At 47.7% G+C, this 23,156-nt stretch overlaps 1 protein-coding gene across 1 annotated transcript in view; it reads left to right on the forward strand.

Annotated features, from left to right (window-relative positions):
- The window catches only part of TRIM28 (tripartite motif containing 28), a 980,216-nt gene that overhangs the window by 593,077 nt on the left and 363,983 nt on the right, over positions 1–23,156 (forward strand). The window contains exon 12 of the mRNA XM_069639014.1: positions 8,109–8,298. Within this exon, the coding sequence (XP_069495115.1) occupies positions 8,109–8,298 (190 nt within the window). The remainder of the gene's footprint in view (positions 1–8,108; positions 8,299–23,156) is intronic.

Here is a 23,156-nt window from a genome sequence, read left to right on the forward strand (position 1 = left end):
TCCAGGTCCCGGTCCTCGACGCGCTCGAGACCGCGTGAACCTGTGAAGTCTTTGAGGAAGACCTCGACGCCTGTGGCGCCGAGGTCGTTGACGGACTCTCTCGAGGCTCCGCCTCCGAGGAAGTCGTCGACGCCTTCGGCGCCCAGGATGTCGAGGGACACGCTCGGGGCTCCGGCTTCGAGGCCTGTGTCGACGCCGTCGATGCTGTCGGCACCGCGTCTGTCGTCAATTCTCTCGATGCCTGGCGCCGATTCACTCCATGCCCTCGACGCCTTTCGGGGCTGTGTCGACGGGGATATCCCGTGGCTTGGGGGAACCACCTAGAAAGGATGTGGCCAAGCATGGCTTTGGTTCCAGTCTGTGCCTTCTTACCACCATCTGGAGTTCATTTCAGAGGTGGATTAGGGCTCTGATGATGGCATGGTGCCTGACATGGTGCCTGACATGGTGCCAGACGAGATTCTCTCGGGCCATAGCCAGTTTGAGAACCTGAGGTAGTCCCTGCTTGATGCTAGTGGGCTGGACACCTCTCCGGAGGTGGAGTTTTGTAGGCCTGAGCCTGGCACTCATGCCAATTCTTCGTACCGGCGCCTTATGTCACGGGTCAGCGAGTACTTAGGAAGGTCTGCTCCCCCAGGGGAGTTTGTTCAGGATGACCTTACGGATATCCTCGACATTGGTCCACCAACTGACCCGGTACTGCCATTCCATATGGCTCTGCAAAGAAAGGTGGCAGCGGCTTGGACTGCTCCGGAGAGTCTCCCGGCAGTGAGCAAGTCTTTTCCGCAAAAATACCGCCCAGCCAGTAGTGACCCCTGCTACTTGTCCAAGCACCCTACTCCGGAGAGTTTGGTGGTGCAGGTGGCTACGGCCCCAGCAAAGCAGGCGTCGTACCCTACCGTGCCTCCTGATAGGGACGACAAGCGTTTTGACGGCTGGGCGAAGAAAGTCTTTTCTGCAGGGGGTATGGCGCTTCAGGCGGCCAACTCAATTTGTGCCTTGTCTCGTTTCACGCACACTCTTGGAACTGTTTCCTTGGTGGCTGAACATATTCCCGAAGGGGATGAACGGGATGGTTTCCTTGCCATGGTTCAGGATGGCAAGGATGCATGTGTGAGCCCGTTCAGTCGGGTTTGGACATGGCAGATTGCATCAGCCGGTCCATGGCGGCGAGCACCGTGATGAGCAGGTTTGCGTGGTTGCTGAAGTCGGGGTTTGCTCCTGATGTGCAGGCCCGGCTTCTCAACATGGCCTTTGACGGGGAACATCTTTTTGGCAGCAAGGCTGACGAGAGCCTTGAGAGGGTGCAGACCTCCAAAGCTGCAGCGAAGTCGTTGGGCGCTGCAGTTAGACAACCTCTGCCTTTTCGTCCTAGGGGTACTCGAGGTGCCAAGGCCGCTCGGGCTGTTGCCTCTTTGCCCTCAGGCAACGCCGCAGCCGCTTCAGCTCAGTCAGGAGGTCATGTCCCACGGTTCGCCGGGTGGGGGAAGGCTGGCGCAGCATCTTGCAGAGTGGCGCGCCATTACTTCAGTTGTGTGGGTTCTGCAGATCATAACCCACGGCTACTGTCTTACTTTCCAGCAGAGGCCTCAAGACAATCCACCGGGGAATCTCTATTTGAAGAGTCCGGATCCGCTCCTTGCGCAGGAAATTCAATCCCTGCTGGAGAAAGGTGCCATAGAACTGGTGCCTGTAGCGGTGAGGAACAAGGGATGGTATTCCCCTTATTTTTGATTTCCAAGAAGGACGGGGGATTGAGACCCATCATGGAATTGCGCGGTTTGAACAAACTCCTCGGGAAGGACAAGTTCAAGATGGTTACTCTTTCTCAAGTCCTCCAGGCCCTTCAACTTCAGGACTGGTTGGTGTCTCTCGACCTCAAGGACGCTTATTTTCATGTGCGGATCCATCCAAAGCACAAGAAGTACCTGAGGTTTGCGGTTGGTGACTTGCACTTTCAGTTTCGGTCCTGCCATTCGGATTGACCTCCGCCCTGAGGGTCTTCACCAAGCTCATGGTAGTGGTGGCAGTGCACCTCAGGAAAGGGGGGGATTCACGTCTACCCCTACCTGGACGATTGGTTGATCAGGGCGCACTCCCCCGAGCAAGTCCTGGATCATCTGTCAGTCACCTGCCACTCCCTCCACAAGCTGGGCTTCTCCCTCAACTTAAAGAAGTCCCATTTGACACCAACTCAGAGGCTCCAGTACATCGGAGCAGTGTTCGACACGTCCCTGGGGCAGTGTTTTCCTCCCCAGGTGACGGCTCATCACATTCAGCAGATGGTGCACAAGTTTCAACTTGCCCAGACTCTCCCAGCGTTCAAGTTCTTGAGACTGCTCGGCCTCATGGCATCCTGCATTTTTCTGGTGCCAGAGGCCAGGTTGCGGATGAGATCTTTGCAATGGGCCCTCAAGCTCCAGTGGTCTCAGTCCTCTGGCAGGATGTTGGACCCTGTTCAGGTGCCATCTTCGGTCGCACAGGACCTTCTGTGGTGGGCCGACAAAGGCAATCTGATGAGGGAGGCTCCATTTTGGCTGCCCTGGCTGGAGGTGACGATCGTGACGGACGCATCCCTCACGGGATGGGGAGCCCCATGCCAATGAGTTGACAGTCGGCGGTCGTTGGTCTCCATCGGAGTCCAGACTCCATATCAATCTGTTGGAGCTGAGGGCCGTCAAGCTAGCCCTGAAGGCTTTTCTGCCGACTGTGCGAGGATGAATGTCCTGATCCTGACAGACAACACGGTGGCCATGCACTACCTCAACAAAAAGGGGGGGGGGCAGGGTCACTTCCTCTGTGCAGGGAGGCGATGCAGCTCTGGTTCTCGGCAATCCAGCAGGAAGTTTCGATCGCGGCAGTTCATCTGGTATGAGACGAAAACGAGAAGGCGGACGCTCTGAGCAGGCAGAATGCGATCTCTCACGAGTGGGAGTTGGCTCAGGAGATTCTCCTGGAGATCTTCGGCCTTTGGGGGACCCCTCAAGTGGATCTCTTCGCCTCCAGTGTCAACCGGAAGTGCGAGAGGTACTGCTCGCGGGGATTTCCTCCAAACGGAGCCTTAGGAGACGCGTTTGTGGTGGAGTGGTCATTCCCACTGCTGTACGCGTTTCCTCCAGTCCCCGTCATCCCGCAAGTACTGCAGAGGTTACGGAGGTTTGGTTCCCGGATGATCCTCGTTGCTCCGGCGTGGGCCCGGAGGACGAGGTACCCGGACCTTCTCGACTTGTCCATCTGCCCTCCACGTCATCTTCCCTACCGAGACGATCTGCTCTCACGGGAGGGGGGGGTCAGGTTCTCCATCCAGAGGTCAGGTCCCTCAACCTTCACGCTTTGTTTCTGAAAGGTTGAGGTATAAGGATTGGGACCTCCCTGAAGACGTGATGGAGGTGTTGCTTTCGGCCAGAAGGCCCGCAACAAAGTCCCTGTACCGTTGCCGTTGGAGACAGTTCTGCGACTGGTGCAGGGTTAAGAATGTGGATCCTTTTGCATGTGAAATTCCCATGGTTCTGTCTTTTTTGCTTTCTTTGGCCCACAGGGGCCTTCAAGTGGGTACCATTAAAGGTTACCTGGTGGCGCTGTCCATATTTAAGCGCTCGTCTGAAGTGTTCCTATTTTAAAATTCCTATAATTTCTCAGTTTCTGAAAGGGCTCACTAATGTGTTCCCTCTGTCACCTTTCCAGGTGCCCGGTAGGGATTTGAACCTTGTTCTCAAGTTTCTGATGGGTGCTCCATTTAAGCCTTTGCATTCATGCTTTTTGAGACTGTTTACTCTGAAAACTGTATTTTTAGTTGCGGTCACTTCCGCTTGCAGAGTGAGTGAGTTACGGGTACTTCCAGTTAAGCCACCTTTCACTGTGTTTCAGAAGTACAGGGTTGTCCTTGGAGTTCGTCCTTCTTTTCATCCGAAGGTGGCGTCGGAATTTCATTTAGGCCAGAAGGTTGTTCTTCCGGCATTTTATCCTCCTCTTCCTTACCAGGATGTGGAGGAGAAGCTCCATAGGCTTGATCCTAGGAGAGCGTTAAGCTTTTATATTTCACGCATGTCCCGGATCAGAGTGGACGATCAGCTCTTTATTGGTTACCCTGGAAAGCGTTTGGGACAGGCTATGACGAAACCGACTTTGTCTCGCTGGATTATTTTGGCTATCTGAGTGTTACTGCTTGGCGGGTAAGGACCCACTGGTCGGTTTACGGGCCCATTCTACCAGGGGTATGGCTGCCTCTACTGCCCTGCAGAGGGGTTCGCAACATCTGTGATGCAGCCACCTGGTCTTTGGTACATACTTTTGTACGTCACTATTGCCTCGATTCCATCCGGGGGCAGGATCTGGCCTTTGGCAAGGCGGTACTTTACTCCGCAATTTGATTGAGCATGCTAAATTTCTGTTTTCTAAATTCTTTTCCCACCTCCTTTCATTGGTACTGCTTTGGGAGTCTGTCATAGATCTGGAATACGTCGGAGGACCCAATCCCCTCGAAGAACAAGTTACTCTCTTACCTGGTGACGTTCCTTCGATGGGATGGTACGACGACGTATTCCATATCGCTCCCTCCCTACCTTCCCCGCTACAGAATTTCTTATGCGATTGCATCTTACGTTTCCGCAAGGCTTTGTATGTCAGACTGGCAGAAGACTGATGGCCACGTTCTGGGGAAAAAACTACAACTGAGGCTACGTGCGTCGTGCGTCCTACTTATCACATCGGGTGACGTCGTCCGTCGGATGAGGTCCTTGAGGACGGCGCATGAACGTCGTCGACGCAGGACACAGACGCCGAACATTTTTCAAAGTGCACAGCTGTGGTGATTACTGTCATAGATATGGAATACGTCGTCGGACCATCCCATCGAAAGAACGTTACCAGGTAAGAGAGTAACTTGTTCTACTACGTTATCTGTGTGTTTCGGCCCATGAGCTAAGGGTCAGATAGTTCTGAAGCAGAAAATACCACACTCCGTGAAGGAGCACCGCTAGGAGAATATAATTCATGTTTAACTGCCTTTTACAACAGCGCTTGCAAGACAAACCGGCACCTGGACTACTGATTAGATGCGGCTTCTGCTCGACTTCAAGGACTTGGTCCGAGAGAAAAACAATGTATTTCTGCACAGTTTGACATTCCTGTCTGTTAGTATTTCAGCATTCAGGCCGTGGCCTCGCACTGTGTGTGAGTTTGAAGCATAGAATATATTTTCAAAGCTTTTGACAGAAAGGAAAAAAGCAAATGGCCGACATTTCACAAAATGGACGCCCTTTGGTTACATTGACGATTCTTGGATTGCAATGTTTTTCACATGATGCGATTTGCTTCTTACCAACATATTATACATATCATTCGACTATGGGATTACTTTTCTGGTGTAACAACCAGACCAATATGCCACAGTTTTCACAGATTTTGTTCTATACACACGTAGCATATGGTTCACTGTGGAGCCCCAATATTTTTGGCAAAGTGAAAAATGGCACCATTCGTCTGCTTCATGCGGCTTAATGCTCTTTTGATATGGGTCCCACATCCTAGAAATGTGGAAACCGTGAACCCAAGGTAACCAAACTTCTCTACCCATTCCATATTTTCCTTTTTGCACCAGATACCTTCACTTCCTCTGCCCAACATCAGTTTAGGTTTGGTGGTATTCGCCGTCGACGCACGCTTATCCATAAACTGCTCAAATTTGTTCACAAGAGTCTAACGCCTTTTTGGGTGTGTGCCAATAGTATGGTGTCATCTGCATAGAGAAATAATGGAAGCGGGCCACCTTCTCCAGTGAAGTAAATTTCTAAATCGTTCATGTATAGATTTGAAAAAGGTGGAGCTAAAACACAGCCTTGACGTACTCTTGTCTCTGAGGGGAATGGAGCGGACAACTCGCCACTAAGCAGTGTCTCACTTGGATCACCAGATCTGAGTACAATCTCTTTAAAACCTTTAATAAAGCCACTGGCGTTCCCTTGTCCCGTAACAATATCCGTAGCTGTTCCCTGGTCATCAGTCAAAGGCTGATGATAGGTCCATGAAAGGCAAATGGATTGGATTTCCATGTTCTAGCCTTGCCTTGTTAGTAAGCAAGAGTACATTTAGGGCCTGCTCGCACATAGCAACCCCTTCCCTGAAACCATATTGGGTATCAATTATTGGGTAGTATTCCTTTGTGCAGTGCAGTACCCATTATAAATTAGCCTTCCAAATAATTTGGCTTCTGCATCCAACAGGGATATTGGCCTATAGCATCCGGCATCCTCCCAATTTCCCTTCTTAAAAATGGGAACTTGTGTTGCCTGCTTCCATGAATTGTGGAAAACTTTGGTCTTGCCAATTGCCTTGAAAAGTGCTGTGAGTAATGGTACCCAAAACCCTGGGTCAATTTTATAAGCATCTGCCAAGCAGTAGTCTGGGTTTGGACTTTTGCCGTTAGCTGCCTTCAGGACCACTTTAATAACTTCTGCATAGGAGAAGATTAGGTTTGTATTGGTATTATCTACTGGAATGGTCCTTATTCCAGATATGTCCCTCAGATTGTCCATATAGTCAATTTCATATAGTGTGGAGAAATGTTTTACCCATGCAGTCTCCAATATATTGCAGTGGGATGCTGATGTTTCCAAGGGATCTTTTGTAGTCTCAGTAGTGATGGCCCAAATTCCCCTCTATTGCTGCCTTATATTATGCATCACGAAATTTGTTCCTTCTTTCCATGCTTTTGGGCATTCAGTAGGCCAGGCTTTTTGCTGTTATTCTGGCCATGTCTTTGGGCTCATTTTTTTGCTCTTCTAGGAGTTCTCTTTTGGCTACTCTGCATGATTTATTATACCAAATTGGTGCCCTCTGTAACCTTCTCCTTTGTTTAATTTCCCTTTACAGAAGGGGTCTCGAATCATCAGCTGTGAGCGAGTGTGCCATCATTAATGGATTGGTGAATAACAATTAGGTTTCCTCAGTAGCACATTCAGAAGACTTAAACAGCGTTCACTTATGGTCAAACTGTACCGCTGACCATTTTAAAGTGCATCTGTTGCTCGTGTTTGATGGAGAGTTTTGATGCATTAAATCTGATGTGTTCACGCTCTCCACCACATTAACATCATAGGACAATATCTGAAGATGATAATCACTTTCTAGTCTCTCCACCACCCTGATAGCCTTGCCCTATGCCAGTCTTAAAGTCACACCACAAAATAATCTATGGTGCTTCTTTTCTGCAGGCCCCCCTATAGGTTACCCTCCCTGGGACATCCAGGGCTCTCAGCCCTTTCTCATACTTGTAAGCCAGAAAGAAAACTTGTCCCTCGCCCATCTCTTCTAGAATCAGACCGGGAAAAGCGTTCTGAACTGCGTTAACTACAGAACTTTGGCAGTACTAGCTTTGTTTGTTCTCCGCTCATCTGGAACTCGATACCACTTTATCTTAGAAACATTCCTGACCTGTGCCACTTTAAGAGAAAAGTTTTCATGGCTTTCTTAAACTCCGAAGATGAAGGCGTTGTAGTTCTCTGCTTTGATTCTCTGGTTTGACTTTATTTTCAGTGCGCACTGAGGCCTTTGGGCGTGTTGCGCCTTATAAAAATGTCATTATTCTTCATTCATGTATGCGGGATACTGAACCTCATATCTTCCTCATCAAAGTGATCCTGATTATAATATAAACCAATCTTTAAGTTGAGGTTGCCACCAGTCCAGACATTTCAAAAGCTAGATCTTCAGACAAAACATATCCTTCACAACCAACGTTGCTGAAAGCGTCTTCCTTCACCAGCATGTGTAACATGGATAGCCATAAATGTATTCCTTTTGGTGTTTCAGGACGAAATCATTCTCTCGTTGACATTTCTTGCAGTGAGGTTGTTTTATTCTCTGCATCAGAGAAATGAGCGCATTAGAACAGCAAGCTGGATCCACAAGTTTGCTTAGCAGCATGGTATGAGAATATATCTTCGTAGCTAGTTTTGATGCAGTTCAGCTGTACATGTTGTGTAATGTATATCTTGTTTCCTGAGCATTTCCACAACCAACCTACATTCTAAAGTAAAGTTTTATTGACTTGTGGAACATGACTTTTGATGCCTCAAGGGGCTGAAGATGTATGTTTTATAAATTTTCAGAGGCAGAAACAGTGATGGTGATGTGACTATGCTAAAGAAAGTTCCGCGTGTTAGCTTGGAACGTCTAGATGTTGATTTGGCTCCCGACACTCAGCCGCCAGTCTTCAAGGTTTTTCCTGGGCATACAAATGAGGACTACAGTTTGATTGTAATTGAGAGAGGCAATCCTCCTGCTGATGCTGTGATAAAGGTGAGCCATAAAGGTTTGGATGTGAGATTCAAACATGTATATATTGCTGTTCCTTTAAGCATCTTCCATTGTATTTGAACCAATTGCTCAGCAACTTTAAGAGCATGTGAAATATTTTATTTTAAATTTGGTTTCTTTAAGGCTTTATTCGGATTTGTCCTTTAGCACAATACACAATCACAATCGATAAAATCACATTCAGTTAGCCTAATAAATCCAATAAGACCACAGATGACAATTCCAAGGCGCATAAGGCCACATTCATTGTGGAAAAGTGAAATAAATTAAACCAACATCTTTGAAATGTAACTTAGTCCTTGAGAGGAGAGCAAAGCTTGCAGCCTCAAAAGGTGCTTTTTAGAAAAAAGAAAAAAGTTAATTGAACTACAGGGGGTGGGCACAGCTTGCAGCCTCGAGGGTAGCCTATGGTTGATTTAAATCGATGCCCAACAACTTTCTTCGTAGAAGCCAGGCACGATGAACATACCTGGCAGAGGTAGATAACACTTTCTACTCCATCGTATTAATGAGGACCTGCATTGATTCCCTCATGCTTCTCAACCCTATGCCAAGTAAAAGAGGTAATAAATACCTACGCGGTAGCTCCATTAATGATGGGTTTAACGTAAAGTGGATCAGGGTATCAGCAGCTTGTTTACAGCGTGGGCAACAAGCAGTATTGATTTGACCAATCATGTCTGTACCTGGCAGTTTGCAGTAGACCCAGTCTGAAGCGGACAAATAAAGAACACTCAAAAGGTGGGTGTATGCTATCCGGAAAGGGTTTACTACTCCCCGGCTGTTGGGTAAGATTTTCATAGTAATGATAAATCTGCCTGACCTCTGTCAACCCCTCAACGTTTTGCTTTACTGGTGGACTCTTTTTCCTTATAAGTCAGTGAGTGGGAACCTTTTTCCACAGTCTTTTACTCTTTTTATGGGTGTCATTTTTTAGACTCGCCTTAGTGCCTTTTTTTAAAACATATTTTTATTGTTTTCATATCATAAACCATCAACACCTTTAACCCACAAAGCACCCTCCCAACCACCCCGTCCTCTCCCCCCCCCCCCCCCCCCCCCCGGAAGATTTGCTCCTCATTCAGATCCGCATCAGGAAAGTTTACGTGCTGTATATATCCGAAATTTTGATGTTGTGTGGGCACCATTGTTCCATATAGTCTGACTTCAGGTATTCCAAAACCACCCCCTATTCCTTCATGAAGGAGTTCTTATGATCCTGCAGGTTATGCATAATCTTTTCCATAGTCATTTGCGACCACACCTTCTGCAGCCAGGTGAATGCTAGTGGCGGATTTTGTTTTTTCCAGTTTTGGGCAATCGTTGCCCATGCCGCAATGACTAGACCCATGAGGCTTCTCCGTTGTGCTTTATGTAGTTTCTTGGCCTGTGAGTCCTTAAAACCGCACATCCATACCCGCTCCCCCATTTGGTCGGCCTCTGGGAACATTTTCGATATTTCTGCTTGCACTTCCCTCCAGAAGCCCTTGACCCCCTGACAGTCCCACCAAATGTGTCTCCATGAACCAGGTACCCGACATCCCCTCCAACAGCGATACTACGTTGTCGGGTACATTGTTTTGAGCCTCTCTGGAGTGTAATGCCATTGAGTAATTATTTTAAGCCACATTTCTCTGGTTTGAACTGCCTGGGTGAGTTTTGGGATTCCCTCCCACAGCTCTGTCCATTGCTGTCTGGAAATCTCTTCCCCCAGCGTGCTTTCTCATCTTTTCATGAATGTCCATTTGATTTCTTCTTCTTGTGTGTTGATAAATTGGTATAGTGTGGACACCAGTGTCTTGTCTTTTGGATTGGCGATTAGGAATTTTTCAAATGGTGTAGGTCCCTGGTGGCACTCTGAAAGACCTCAGGGGTAGTAATCCAGTGTTTGATTTGTTCATATTTGTATCTATCCGCTTCTGTGAGGTACCACATTTTTTTGCAGTCCGCGAATGTTCTTATTTCTTTGTTTTGGATCATTTCCCCTACTTTCCTGCACCCTGCGGCTTCCCATTTTTCGAATGCACCCGGATCAAGACCCGGTGGGAATCGTGGGTTTCGATTTATGGGCGTGAAGGGGGCCAGTGAGGTGGTCCTTATTCCCCTCTTGGTTTGTTCGTCCCAGGCTTTTAAGGTGGTTTTCATGACCTCGCTTATGCGAAGATTCGGATGTCTATGCTGTTTGTGCTTCCACAGTAGGTCCTCCAGGGGGGTCCTGGCGACCACCCTATCTTGTGTCACCCAAATTGATCTTTGATCATCCCCCAGCCATTCTTTCAGGACCCAGAGTTGTGCTGGTTGATAATATCTCCTGAAGTGTGGAAGTGCCATTCCGCCTGCCTTGGTTGGAGCTGTAAGGATGGCTCTGGCCACCCGTGGGGGTTTCCTGTTCCACAGTAGGTCGAGATAGCCTTTGACAGAGCTTTAAAGAAGGAGTTTGGGACCGTTATTGGGAGGGCATGGAAATAATATAGTACCTGGGGGAGTATGTTTATTTTCACGGATTGTATTCTGCCCCACCAGGAGACCCTTAGCGGATTCCACCTATCTAGATCTTTCTTCAATTTAGCCAGCATCTGTGGGTAGTTACTCGCAGATAGCCCATCCACCTTATGTGTGAGTGTCACCCCTAGGTACTTGATACCCTCCTCTGCTATTTCTAGTCCTAGGAAACCCGCCTCTTCTATCAGTGTCCCCTTGTCCCCTGCTAAAAAAGGATCTCGGATTTCTTCTTGTTTATTTATGATCCTGATATCTCTCCGAAGACCTCGTTCTTTTAGGGTTTGTGGTAGGGAACTAACCGGGGCCTCCAGGGCCAGAAGCATGTCATCTGCGTATGCTATGACTTTGTGTTGTCTGCCCGCCATCTCTATCCCCCTTACCCCTGCCGATTCCCTCAATTTGATAAGGAGGTGTTCCAAGAATATGGCGTATAGGAGAGGGGGCAACCCTGCTTAGTTCCTCTTGAAATCTCCACCCTGTCTGTGACTTCCCCGTTTATTGCAATTCTAATGGATGGGGATTTGTAGTTTGCTTTGACCATATTTATAAATTGTTCTCCGAATCCCATGTGATGCAGTGTCTTAAAAAGAATGGACCACTCTACCCGGTCAAATGCATTCTTGGCGTCTAAGGACAGTAGTATTGCCGGTGTATGGGTAATGCCTGTTTTTTCTACCTATTATTCTTAAGTTGTCGTGTGTTTGCCTGCCGGGTATAAAGCCCGAATGGTCTGTGTTTATTAGGGACGGGAGGAGGGGAGACAGTCTGGCAGCCAGAACCTTGGTGTAGATCTTTGTGTCCAAATTCATCAGGGCAATGGGGCGGTATGAGCCTGGGAGGGTGGGGTCTTTACCTGATTTATGGAACACTAGGACCTTTGCCTCATTCATGGAGGGGGTAACATTTCCACTGTCCTTGAATGTGTTCAGTAGCCTGGTCAGGACTGGAGTGAGAATGTCTGCATATTTTTTATAGAAGGGGGCCGTGTAGCCATCTGGGCCTGGTGCCTTAGAATTTGGAAGGTCTGCTATTGCCCTCTGGACTTCTTCTGTTATCCGTGATTCCAGCGCTATTTTGTCATCCTCTGATATTGTTGGTAATGGGAGTGATTGTAGGAATCTCTTGTTTCTCTTCACCCGGGTGCTCTGACGCATAGAGCTCTTTATAGAATGCCTTGAAGGCCTCCCCTATGTCCTTAGTGCGTGTTTGTGTTTTTCCATTTGCATCATTGATGTTCAAGATTGTCATTGAATTTTGTTTTTCTGAGTTGTCTTGCGAGGTATTTATCTGCCTTTTTAGCCTTGATGTAGTATCTTTGTTTTAGATAGAGGAGGGATCTTTCTGCCTTTTTATTATGAAGCATATCAAGTTGACCCTGTACATGTTTTAGTGCTTTTTTGAGGCTTCTGGTGGGGTGGACCGCCAGCTCCCCTTGGATATCTGTTATTTTCTTTTCCAGCGTTCGTTGCCAGTCATACTTCTGCTTATCCTTAGTGGCCTTTAATGCTATAAAGTGACCCCGGATCACTGCTTCGAAGGCTTCCCATACGGTCCCTAGAGGTACTTCTCCAGTGTCATTCATTTCAAAGAATTCTTTGATTTTGTCTCCTATTGCTTGTCCCATCACCTGGTCCGAAAGAATATCCGGCGGCAGCCTTCACCTCCAGAGGCCTCTTTCCCTTTTGGGAGTCTGGATGTCCAACCACAGCGGGGCATGGTCTGACAATGCAATAGAGCTCATTTCCAATCCTTGTATCTTCCCGATCAGTCCCACCGACACCCAGAAATAATCTATTCTCGACATTGTGTTGTGCACATGCAAGTAGTACGTAAACCCACTTGCCTGACCCTTCAGTTCCCTCCAGGCGTCTTGTAGTGCCAACTGCTCCATCTTCTGTTTGAGTTGTTTTGATGGGGCCCCCTGACCTTGAGAACCACCCGCACTCCTATCCACTCTAGGTTGCCAGGCCATGTTTAGGTCTCCTCCCAAAATTACCACACCTTTCACAAACCCCTGTCGTTTCTCCAGGGTGTCTCGGAGGAAGCCTTCTTGCCCTGTGTTTGGTGCCTATATTGTCGCTAGGGCTAGCTGGAGACCCCAAGAGTATGACATTTGCAAATGCGTACCCCCCTTCCCTGTCTACCTTAGAATCTGTGGGAGTTGCCGCTAGTCCCTTTTTAGCAGCTATCATCACTCCTGCTCTATTTTCCCCGCCGTTCGCCTGTGCCCAGACCGTGTACCCTCTGAGGTTTACCTTCTGTCTGTCCTGGGCTTTTATGTGTCTCCTGGAGTAACAGAATACAGCCCTCTCGCGTTTAGTGAGAAGAATCTGAACTTCCCCCATCTTATTCAGCCTAGCGTTGCTGCTGACTTTCCCGCTTGTTGTGATCCCGTCTCTCTTCCGGGGTTCCCCCCTCCCATTTTCCTCCCCAACAACCCCCTAACAGTTAACATAAACTCAACTTTCAACCCGAGGAGGGCCCAGGCACCTAAGGTTGCTAGGGCGTTACACCTATCGCTCCTTGCCCTCACTTGGCTCGGGATAAACTTTGCGGGGAGTCCTAAACCCCGCTTCGTCCTCAGACCTGGATAGAGTCCTTTCCTGGACCCCCGCCAGGCCGCTGTACATCTGATATTCCGAGATTACTCATTTTAGTCTACTCCCGCCTATCCCCAACTTGGATTGAGCTGACAATTTGTGTCAGAGTATTTCTTCTACTCCCCTGCGGGTTGCCCTGAGAGCCCACCCCCATTCTGTTTCTCTTTTTTCCCGCACAGTGTCCCATCCTCTCGGCTTCTTATGTGGCCCCGCTTGGTTCTGGCTCCCCTCGGGTCAACCTCCTCCGTTTGCAGGCCCATTATACAAAGTCCTTCCTCACTGGTGGTCACTCTTCTCTGTTTACCCTCCCACTCGAACAGAAGGCCAAAAGGGAATGTCCACTTATCTTATCTCCTTCGCCACCACTCCCTCACCAGTGGGGCCATCTCCCTCCTCTTCAATAGTGTCGCCAATGCCAGATCCTGATATAACTGAATGTCTGCCCCGTTCATCCTAATGTGATCCATTTGCCTCGCTCTTCGTAGGATCTGCTCCTTCTGTGGGTAAGATGAGAGAGCCGCCAGTACATCCCTTGGTCTTTCCCCTGGGGCGCCCGTTCTTCTCGGCCCCACCCGGTGTAATCTGTCGATTCCAATGTTCGCCGCTTCTTGCTCCTCTAATATATCTCTGAATACTTCTTGAACCAGTCTTGAGGTCCTTATCCAGCACTGACTCGGGCATGTACTTAATGCGGATATTGGATCTGCGGGAGCTGTTTTCCAAGTCTTCACACTGGATTTCTAGATTATGGGTTAACCGAACTAGGTGTTGCTGCGTTTCGCTGTTTTGTCTAGCTTCGTCTTCAACATTTTGCACTATTCTCTCAATGGTGTCTGTCCTTTCCTCCAGCGTGGCTACATCTAATTTCACTTCCTGGACTGCCTGTCTCATATCGTTCCTCATTGAGGTAAATTGGTCTTCCACTGTGGACATGAACTTGTCTTGCAACTCCACGAACCAGGCATGCATGTCATCTTTTGACGAGGGGAGATTGCACTTGTTCGGGGGGGTGATATCCGTTGTGGCTTCTGTCGATCTGTCCCTTGAGGATGCCGTGGCCTCCTACGACCACAAATGGAGTAAATTGGAGTCTTGTCTGGGTGGCTGCGTCATCGCTTGAGATGCGCCCCCTTCCCTTTCGCCCTAGACATTTTCCCTGATGATGGGAGTCCAGTTATGACTCAAGACATCTCTTGAGGGGTTGTGGTGCCGCGCCTGCGGTAGCTCCCCGTGGCGTCTCAGGTTATGGGATTGATCAGGGAGGGTTCTCTTCATCCACCAATTGCATGTGGTGGGGGGCCGCAGAATGACTGGTTGTGGCGTTGATTTACTGTGTGGAGAGTGCATTGTCTCGCCCAATCGCTCTTTCTCTATGCAGCTTGCTCTGTGTTGTTTTGGGGTCCGTTTCCACCCCCCCCTTTAGCCGCTCCCCCCTTCCGTGCTATGCTGTTTGGCAGATGCTGGGGGCGGTGTGGGGGGCAGCTGTCGCGCCTGTGTCGTGCGTATGACCGGGGACAGGTGTCCAGGAAGAGGTGCTCTTGTGTGCGGTTGGTAGAGGGAGGGAAGCCTTGCTCGCACTCTCACCTCTGTCTCTGCTGCTCCTTCCCTCTGCGGCAGTGCCCCTCCTTCTCGCCGATCTCCTGTGTGTCTCGCGTGGCCTTGGGTGATCTTCTGCCCGTCCCACAGGCACTAGGGTCCCCGGTGGGGATCCGATGGGGGCCTGCCTGCCGCCTATCCCGCCCGTGTGCAGGAGTTCACTTCACTTCCACGCCGCTTATGCGAGGGGGAGGGGAGGGAGGGAGGGCCTCGCACTAGCCCTGGCGCCCCCTCCGCACCCGCAGTTGTTTTGCCGATGTGGGCGCGGGGTGTCCGCGGGCGTCTGAGTGTTATCCCCCTTGGCGCTTCTCCCAGGGGGAAAGTCCGGAGGTCCTGCGCGCACCTCCTGGCCCTCTGGGCGGTCCTCCCGGCGGCCTCTCCCGGGAGTCTGCTGTGATTTCCCTCGATGGGGTAGGGCCCTGCTTCTCTCGGCGGCGATATCAGCCCAGGGATTTCTCGTTGCGGGAATTCACGCCGCCCTTGTGCCGTCTGCTTCTGGGGAGTTGCAGGTGAAGATCCGATGCTGAAACTCTCGGATTTCACCATTTACTGTGCTTTATTGTTGGCGGCCCGGCGGGAGCGCAGTTCAGACGCGACCTTCACTGCCGGCGGCCATCTTGGAATCCATAGTGTCTTTTTGGCACATACTGCCTATTGTTGCTGAGTTGCCCTTTGGGCTCCCCTTTTAACTTACTCTGGCTAGCCTTGTGAGAAATACAGTTCCCAAGGGTAGAAAGGATCTTTGGATCCCTTTTTACATATTTGGTGAAACCAGCACACCCCACATTATGAGGAGTGCTGGGGACATACAATGTAACCCCTTTCACACTAAAACTGTAACAATTCTGTTTCAGGGACAAGTTTAACTTTAATGGCTGGCGGCAGTGATACCTTTTTATTAATTTGGTGCACCTTTACTGCGGGCTGTGTGCACAGCTCTGGTAAAGGCACCCACGGCTGCTCAGTTTACCAAAATGGCACCTGTCTTGTTTTGTTTCGCCATTTCTGTGTTCCTTGTCCTTTCTTGTTCCTTCCTCTGACATCCATGGCATGAAATTCCTATGTGTGATTTGTATCGTCGGCGGGAGTCCCCTGGATTCTCCTCCCAGGCTCCAGTCTGTCTGTGAAGGCAGGAAGCTAGGGAGGAGTCCAAAACTCCATAGCCCTTTGTCTTCCTCCTTGCCTGAATGGGGACAAATCCCAGTGGCGGGGGGGCTGGCTGTCCTTATTGGACAACCAGACTATACCTTGTTGTAAAACGCAGGGAGAGAGTGCAGAGGTTTTTCTGTAGTTCCTGTTAAATACTCTGAACCTGGAAGCTGAAGACAAGTCGACCACTGGAACCAAAACCGAAGAGGGTGATGAAGGAAAAGCGGCCGAGATGATTTCCAGCGACCATATAGAGCCTGCTGTATAACTGGAGCCTGCTATAGCCCTTCCTTCCAATCGACCTGGGGATTCCAAAAACGACCACCCCGGCCCAGAGCCTGGTGAGATTTACTAGACTCAAGAAGACCTGCTTTCTGAGTCATCTCATGCCGTGCTGCGACCTTGCTTTTGCTGCATTACCCCAGTACCCTGGGACCTCGAGCCATTGTGCGGTGCAAAATCTTCAGAATTCCAAATCTTGCTGAAACTTCGTGGGCATCCTGCTGGATCTCCAGAGACACGATTCCAGTCTGAAAAGTCCCCTCACCAGAGTGCTGGACCTTTGTAATGACGAGAATCTTACCAGCGATATTCTGTCTACTTCTGCACTCCTGAAAAGGCACCAAATCCACAGAGTTGAACCAGCTGCAAGGAAAACCTTGCATAGAGCTTTCCCCGTTGATCCCTGCTGCAAAGTCTCTTCCAAGGTCCTGTTTTCAGTCACCATGACAAGGAATCCACCAACCAGGTTTTTGGCTGCAGATCCTTGAGTCCTCCTGCTGCAAAATCTTCTTTTGTGCTGAGGTACTATATTTACTTACCGTACGTCTCTTGTGATTCCTGTGTAGTTTTGGGGTGTCTTCTGTGATTGGGAGTCCTCTCATGCAGGCTCATTGCTGGAATCCTCCTGTGGTGTCTTCTGTGAAGCCCCTGGACCCTCAACTAACCCTAAAGTAAAATGCTCATCCTGATACTGGCCGTTGGACACTAGATCCTAGTGACTCCTTCGGCCACTGAGTACACTCCTGCTCCAAGAATAAGGGAAAGACTTTTAAAGGGTTGGGCCTTTTGCCTAGAAAAGAGAATAATAGTTTAAAAGTTACTTGCAAAAGAAGTTGGTTGGTAACTAACTGAGAGTGAACAGTTGCAAAAGTTATTACTTACCTTAGAAACGTTTTGCCATTCTGAAAAGTGTATAACATCTTTCTTTCCTCAGAAACCGTTTTGCCATTTTAACAGAGTATATATAAGGTTATTTTACGCCCCTGTGAATTGGTTGTGTCTCTTTCCAAAAGTAATGTTGTTGGTTTCACTTCACTATTCCTGTTCGGATAAATGTATGAGTGTCCCCCAACTGGGTGGTCTTGCTTCCCCTCACTTGCTGTTAGCCTGTCCTGAATAAGTCTGCAGTAGGTTTTACCTACCTAGAATAACCTTGAGTCATTCATAAAATGTAACACTGGGTTTTGCTTTCCCTGTTTTAGACGGACACAAACAGTCGTAGCTCCTTGAAAACGTATGTGTTTTACTTAATTTGTATTAGTTGTGTGCCATCCTAAAATAAGTAACACGTTACTGCTTATCTCAATCTGTGTTTCACTGATCTCAAATGCACCTGTAATTGAATATTACATCCTTATGTTTTACTCACAAAGTATAACTGTTATCACAAAAGTAGTTATAGGCTTTTACTGTACCTAGAATAAGTGTTCCACTATTGACAAAACCTATATTGTCCATTTGCTTTATTATGTGATTTCTTGCTGAGCATCACGGTACAATTGTTAGGGTCTACTACCATGGTATTACTGAATGTGATCTGAAAGTAACTATTGTTTTTACTCCCCAAGCATAGGTGTGTCCTATACTGAATGTGTTTAAATAGGTTTGACTTCCCTAGAACAAATTAGGTCAAATGCTTTGTTCTGTGTACCTTCAAGCATAGTGTTGTGTTTTTTTAATTGTGGTTTTATATATAATGTGACAGTACGGATTTCCTCCAATATTTATTTTACAATACATAGTGTTTCAGTGTTTCTTTGGACCTTTTGCATTACAATTTCAGTTGAACTGATTCTAAAGCCCTCTTTCCCTCCTAAGGTAAAACTGGCTGCTCTGTCTACGCCATATTTTTGCGGCGATATTGAGCCATGGACCCTGCAGGGGACTCCCCTGCAACCCCCGCTCCCACAAATTATCCCCACAAAAATATTGCCTACGGCGAGACAAACAACCATATGTACAGCAATATTTTTGGTGGGGGATAATATGTAGGGATACCCTCTGTTGAATGGTTTTACTAAGACCTTAGTTGGACTGCAGAAAAACTTTCCTAACACCAGCAAACTTGGCGAGAGGAATACAGGGCCATTTTTCAGGGCCTGACTTTGGGGCTGCAGGCTCCCAAAGGCATTGCGTTTGGTGATCATCTTAAGCTCTGCCTTAAGTGAAGGGCAACACTCATTGGGATTTTCCCAAGTGTCTAAGGCCTAGACGGCACAGCATCTTTTTCACATTGAGGACCTAGCCCTGGCTTTTTGCACCTTTCAATTGCAAAAAATCACTTGCAGCATCTTTGTAGGGGGCCAGGATTGGAGAAGACCAAACTCTCACCCAATACAGGGCTGGCTTGAGGGCAACTAAATAAGCCAGAGGCAGTACTTGCAATTCTAGATGTGTCAAGACGGGAGCGGCAACTTCATTAAAGTTAATGTTCTCAACAGGGGACAGCAGTTTTGTATTTGCAAAGCCCCAGATCTCTAAAGGGGCGCAGGCAGAGCTTGCTTATCAAATGATGCTAGTGCTAGGGAAATTGCCCCACTACCATGTCCCGAAAAAAAGGACCGAATTGGCTGCTATGCTTAGTTAGGCTTACCTTGGATTTAAGGAGTTGGTTAGCCCTCTCCCCCCCACCTCATGGAATCTAATATCTAGATAGTCAAAATGCCCCACTTGGTCCAGTGTATGGCCATCTACCTCAATTTTCTCTGGGCAAGGCTCAGAGAAGGGGGGGATTTAAAGACCATAACTTTGCTCTATTAAGCTCAAGTCCAGGCTCCTTACATTTTGCCGAGAAGATATTTTGTTCTTGCATCTTCCCAACATTGGGAAATAATTTGATTAGGTACAATGCTGGTCTTACTGGTTGACTCTTTAATTTTGCAGTTCAAAGAAATGTCTAACCTTAAGGACTGCTTCCCTGAATATTTGTAATAGTTGCACCCTACAGTGAAAGCCTGAGTGGATAGCCAGCAGTGGTTTGGGTCAACAGGAGATTCTCCTTCATAACCCCTGTAACCTATTACTGATTTGGCAGTGTGAGGTGGTTGCTTTACATGATCTCACAAAGGTTACTTTTCAAACATGGATTCTTCCTTTATCATAAACACTATCTCTGTGCATATGTGGAATACTAGAATACATTTTATAGTGAGACAAACAAGTTATTTACCCCTGGTAATGTTCTTTCGACTGGCTGTTCCTCCAACATATTCCTCATCTTTGACATGTTAATGTCCAGCTTCAGCTGCTTTGGAAAACCTTTTTTCGGCAGAGAGCTCCCTGCGTCGATGGCGTTGAGTAGATGTCCCTCGAAGGCCTCTTTCGAGGGTGGACCTCATCGGAGAACATTTATAGCACGCGCGGCACCCGTTGGCCTCAGTTCTGTTTTTCCTCCTCCTCATGCGGCAGAGATGCCCATAAACACGAGCATGACAGTACTCAACCTTATGGGAAATTCTACAGAGGGGTAGGATGGGAGAGCGATGAGGAAGAAGTTGGAGGAACATCCAGTCGATAGAACGTTACCAGGGGTAAGTAACTTGTTCTTTGAATGGATTGTGTCCTACAACGTATTCCTCCTCTTTGACAGACTCCCAAAGCAGTATTAGAATTTGGAGGAGGGCGTAGAATTTATATATATTAAACATTTTCCAGGGCAGAACAAAGTACTGCCTTGCCGAAAGCAAAATCTTGAGAATGGGATGCATCCAGAGCATAATGCTTTATAAACGTGTGTATTAATGACCACTTTGCAGCATCACATATATTCTTTATAGGTACTCCCCTTTGAAGGGCTGTAGATGTGGCCATGCCCCTGGTGGAATGAGCCCGCAAACCTTCAGGAGAGTCTTTCCCTGCCAGACTGTAGCACTCGGAAATAGCCAAAATGATCCACCTATATAAGGTTTGTTTGGTAACAGCTTGACCCAATTTGTGTCCTGTATACCCTATGAATAGTTGATCATCCAACCTTAATTTGGATGTTCTCGAAATGGGAAGTCTTTCTTCCCTCTTACCAGGGTGAGTAGGGTAGAAGGAGGGAAGGACAATTTCCTGGTTCAAATGAAAACCCGAAACGATTTTCGGTAAAAATGAAGTTTTGACCTTCAAGACAATTTTGTCCTTGTAGAAGATGTAAAGGGTGGCTTTACTGATATTGCCTGCAACTCACTCTGCGGGCTGATGTGAGAGCAACAAATAAAATGGTTTTAAAGGTTAACCTTCGAGGACACGTGTGAAGGGGTTCAAAAGGTGCACACATTAGGAACTTTAAGACCAGGTTTAGGTCCAAAACCGGAACCTGAGAAATAAGCTAGCTTTCAGGTTTAAGGCTACTTGGAGCGATTCCTTGTTCTATTGGGTGGTCTGTTTGGTAGCTGTAGAAGTATGTTTGCCAAACACTGCACTATCTCCTTATACTGACGCTGTCCAGTATCAGAATTAGAAAGTAAATAAAGCACAGGCGATCTAGTAAATTGCATCAATGAGGTTTTATTGATGCAGTTTGTAATGTAGTTTTTTCTGTGATTCGTACACTCTATTCATTAATAGGTGTAGATGTCCACAGTTTTAATAGCTAAAATCCCTTTATGTATCCCCCAATGTCAGGAGTTTCCTTGACTTATGCTTGAAAGATACTTGACTTTAGATTGAATTTGTATCTTGATTCCAAAGTTTTAGACCTGCTCTGTGACCTCTACTGTATAATCATAGGAGTAATGTCCTGGGTTTGCTTGACTCTTGATTGAAAGATACTTGTCTTTTTATCAAGTTTTTATCATAATTCCAAAATTAAGTATTTTTCTGTGACCTCTATTGTTTTGTCAGAGGTATTGCTTTGTTGGTTTAAGGATGAAAGTAATTTCCTTCTGAAAAGGAACGTTTTTCTGCTTTGTGTGTCCTCAAAAGGAAGTTTTTCCACTGTCTCTGTCCTCAACACGTGTTTCCCCGTTGGATATTACAACAGTTCTTCAGGAGGATTTAGTCATTTTATTGACTGAAACAGAATATTATGTGTTTTAGCTTACATGTTACAAGAACACACTTGAAAGGCCGTGCGGTTAGAAATATAAAAAGGATCTACTTACTAAGTGAGCTCATATGAGGGAGCTCTGTGCTGTTCTTCCTTTCTAACGGTTAAATGTAGTCCCAGTAGGTAGATGGGGCTGTCATGTTGGAAAGTAAGTGCCTACAAAGCAACATAGGTACATGTTCAGTAACCTGTTATAGGGTGTTACTAATTAGGGGAAACTGTCTAATCTAGAAAAGTACAACTAAAATTTAAAGCACTTTGTAAAAGTTTCCTTAGTACGGCGGCACTCGCGGCATGAGAACCGTGATAGAATCAAGATGACCGCTGGAAAGGAGATGGAGGATACACATTAGTGAGTCCTTTTGGGGATTGAGTTGCCTGTGGGATTTTGAAGTAAGAGCATTCCTCTGACAAGCGCTTAAAAATGGACATCGCTGCCAGATAGACTTTAATAGTACCAATCTGGAGTCCCGAATTGGCGACCGATAGAAGGAAGGACAATATGTCTGGCGTTTTACACCGAAAAGGATCCACATTCTTTGCCTTGCACCAGTTACAAAACTTGTTCCAACAGCAACAGTACAAGGATTTTATTGCTGGTCTTCTAGCCGAAAACAACACCACCATAACGTCATCTGGGTGGTCCCAATTCTTATATCTCAACCTTTCAGAAACCAAGTGTGAAGGTTGAGAATGTTGACCTCTGGGTGGAGAACCTGACCCTCCTCTCGTGATAGAAGATCCTCTCTCTGTGGAAGACGTATCAAAGGACAGATGGACATGTCTAGAAGGTCCGGGAACCACATCCTCCTAGCTTAATCCAGGGCAATTAGCATCATGCACTTCCTGAACTTTCTCAACCTCCTGATCACATGAGGAATGACTGGGACTGGAGGAAACCCGTACAGGACTGTAAACTCCCAGTTCACTACGAACGCATCTCCCAGAGCTCCTCTTGGGGAAATTCCCTTGAGCTATATCTTTCGCACTTCCGGTTGACCTCGGTTGTGAACAGATCTACTTGAGGGGTTCCCCAAAGGGTGAAAATCTCTTGAAGGACTTCCCGAGCTAGTTCCCACTCGTAGGAGACTGTGCTCTGGCTGCTCGGAGCTTCTCCCGCCGTGTTCTCCCCTCCGGCCAGGTGAACTGCTGATAGAGAGATTCCTTCTTGAATTGCCTAGTACCAGAGCTGCATTGCCTCTCTGCACAGTGGCAGTGACCCTACCCCGCCTTTATTGTTGAGGTAATACATGGCCACAGTGTTGTCCGTCGTTATCTGGACATTCTTTCCCCGGACAGAGGGCAGGAAGGCCTTCAGGGCTAGTCCGATTGCCCTCCGCTCCAAAAGTTTGATGTGTAGTTTGGACTCCGATGGAGACCACCGACCGTTGACTGTCAGATCGTTGGCATGGGCTCCCCACCCTGTGAGCGAGGTGTCCGTGACTACTGTAATCTCCGGCCATGTTTGCCAAAGGGTTCCCCCTTCAGAATATTCTCCCTGCAGGCCCACCACAGAAAATACTGAGACCCTGTCTGGAATCTGAAGTCGGTCTGACATTTTTCCTGAAAACTGGGACTATTGTGTTAGAGCCCACTGAAGGGATCACATTCTCAATCTGGCTTCTGGCAACAGAAAAATGCAGGATGCCATGAGGCCGAGCAACCTCAAGAAAAATCGA

This window comes from Ambystoma mexicanum, chromosome 1q, assembly GCF_040938575.1.
Source record: "Ambystoma mexicanum isolate Mex_15411 chromosome 1q, UKY_AmexF1_1, whole genome shotgun sequence".
Classification (NCBI taxonomy): Eukaryota; Metazoa; Chordata; class Amphibia; order Caudata; family Ambystomatidae; genus Ambystoma; species Ambystoma mexicanum.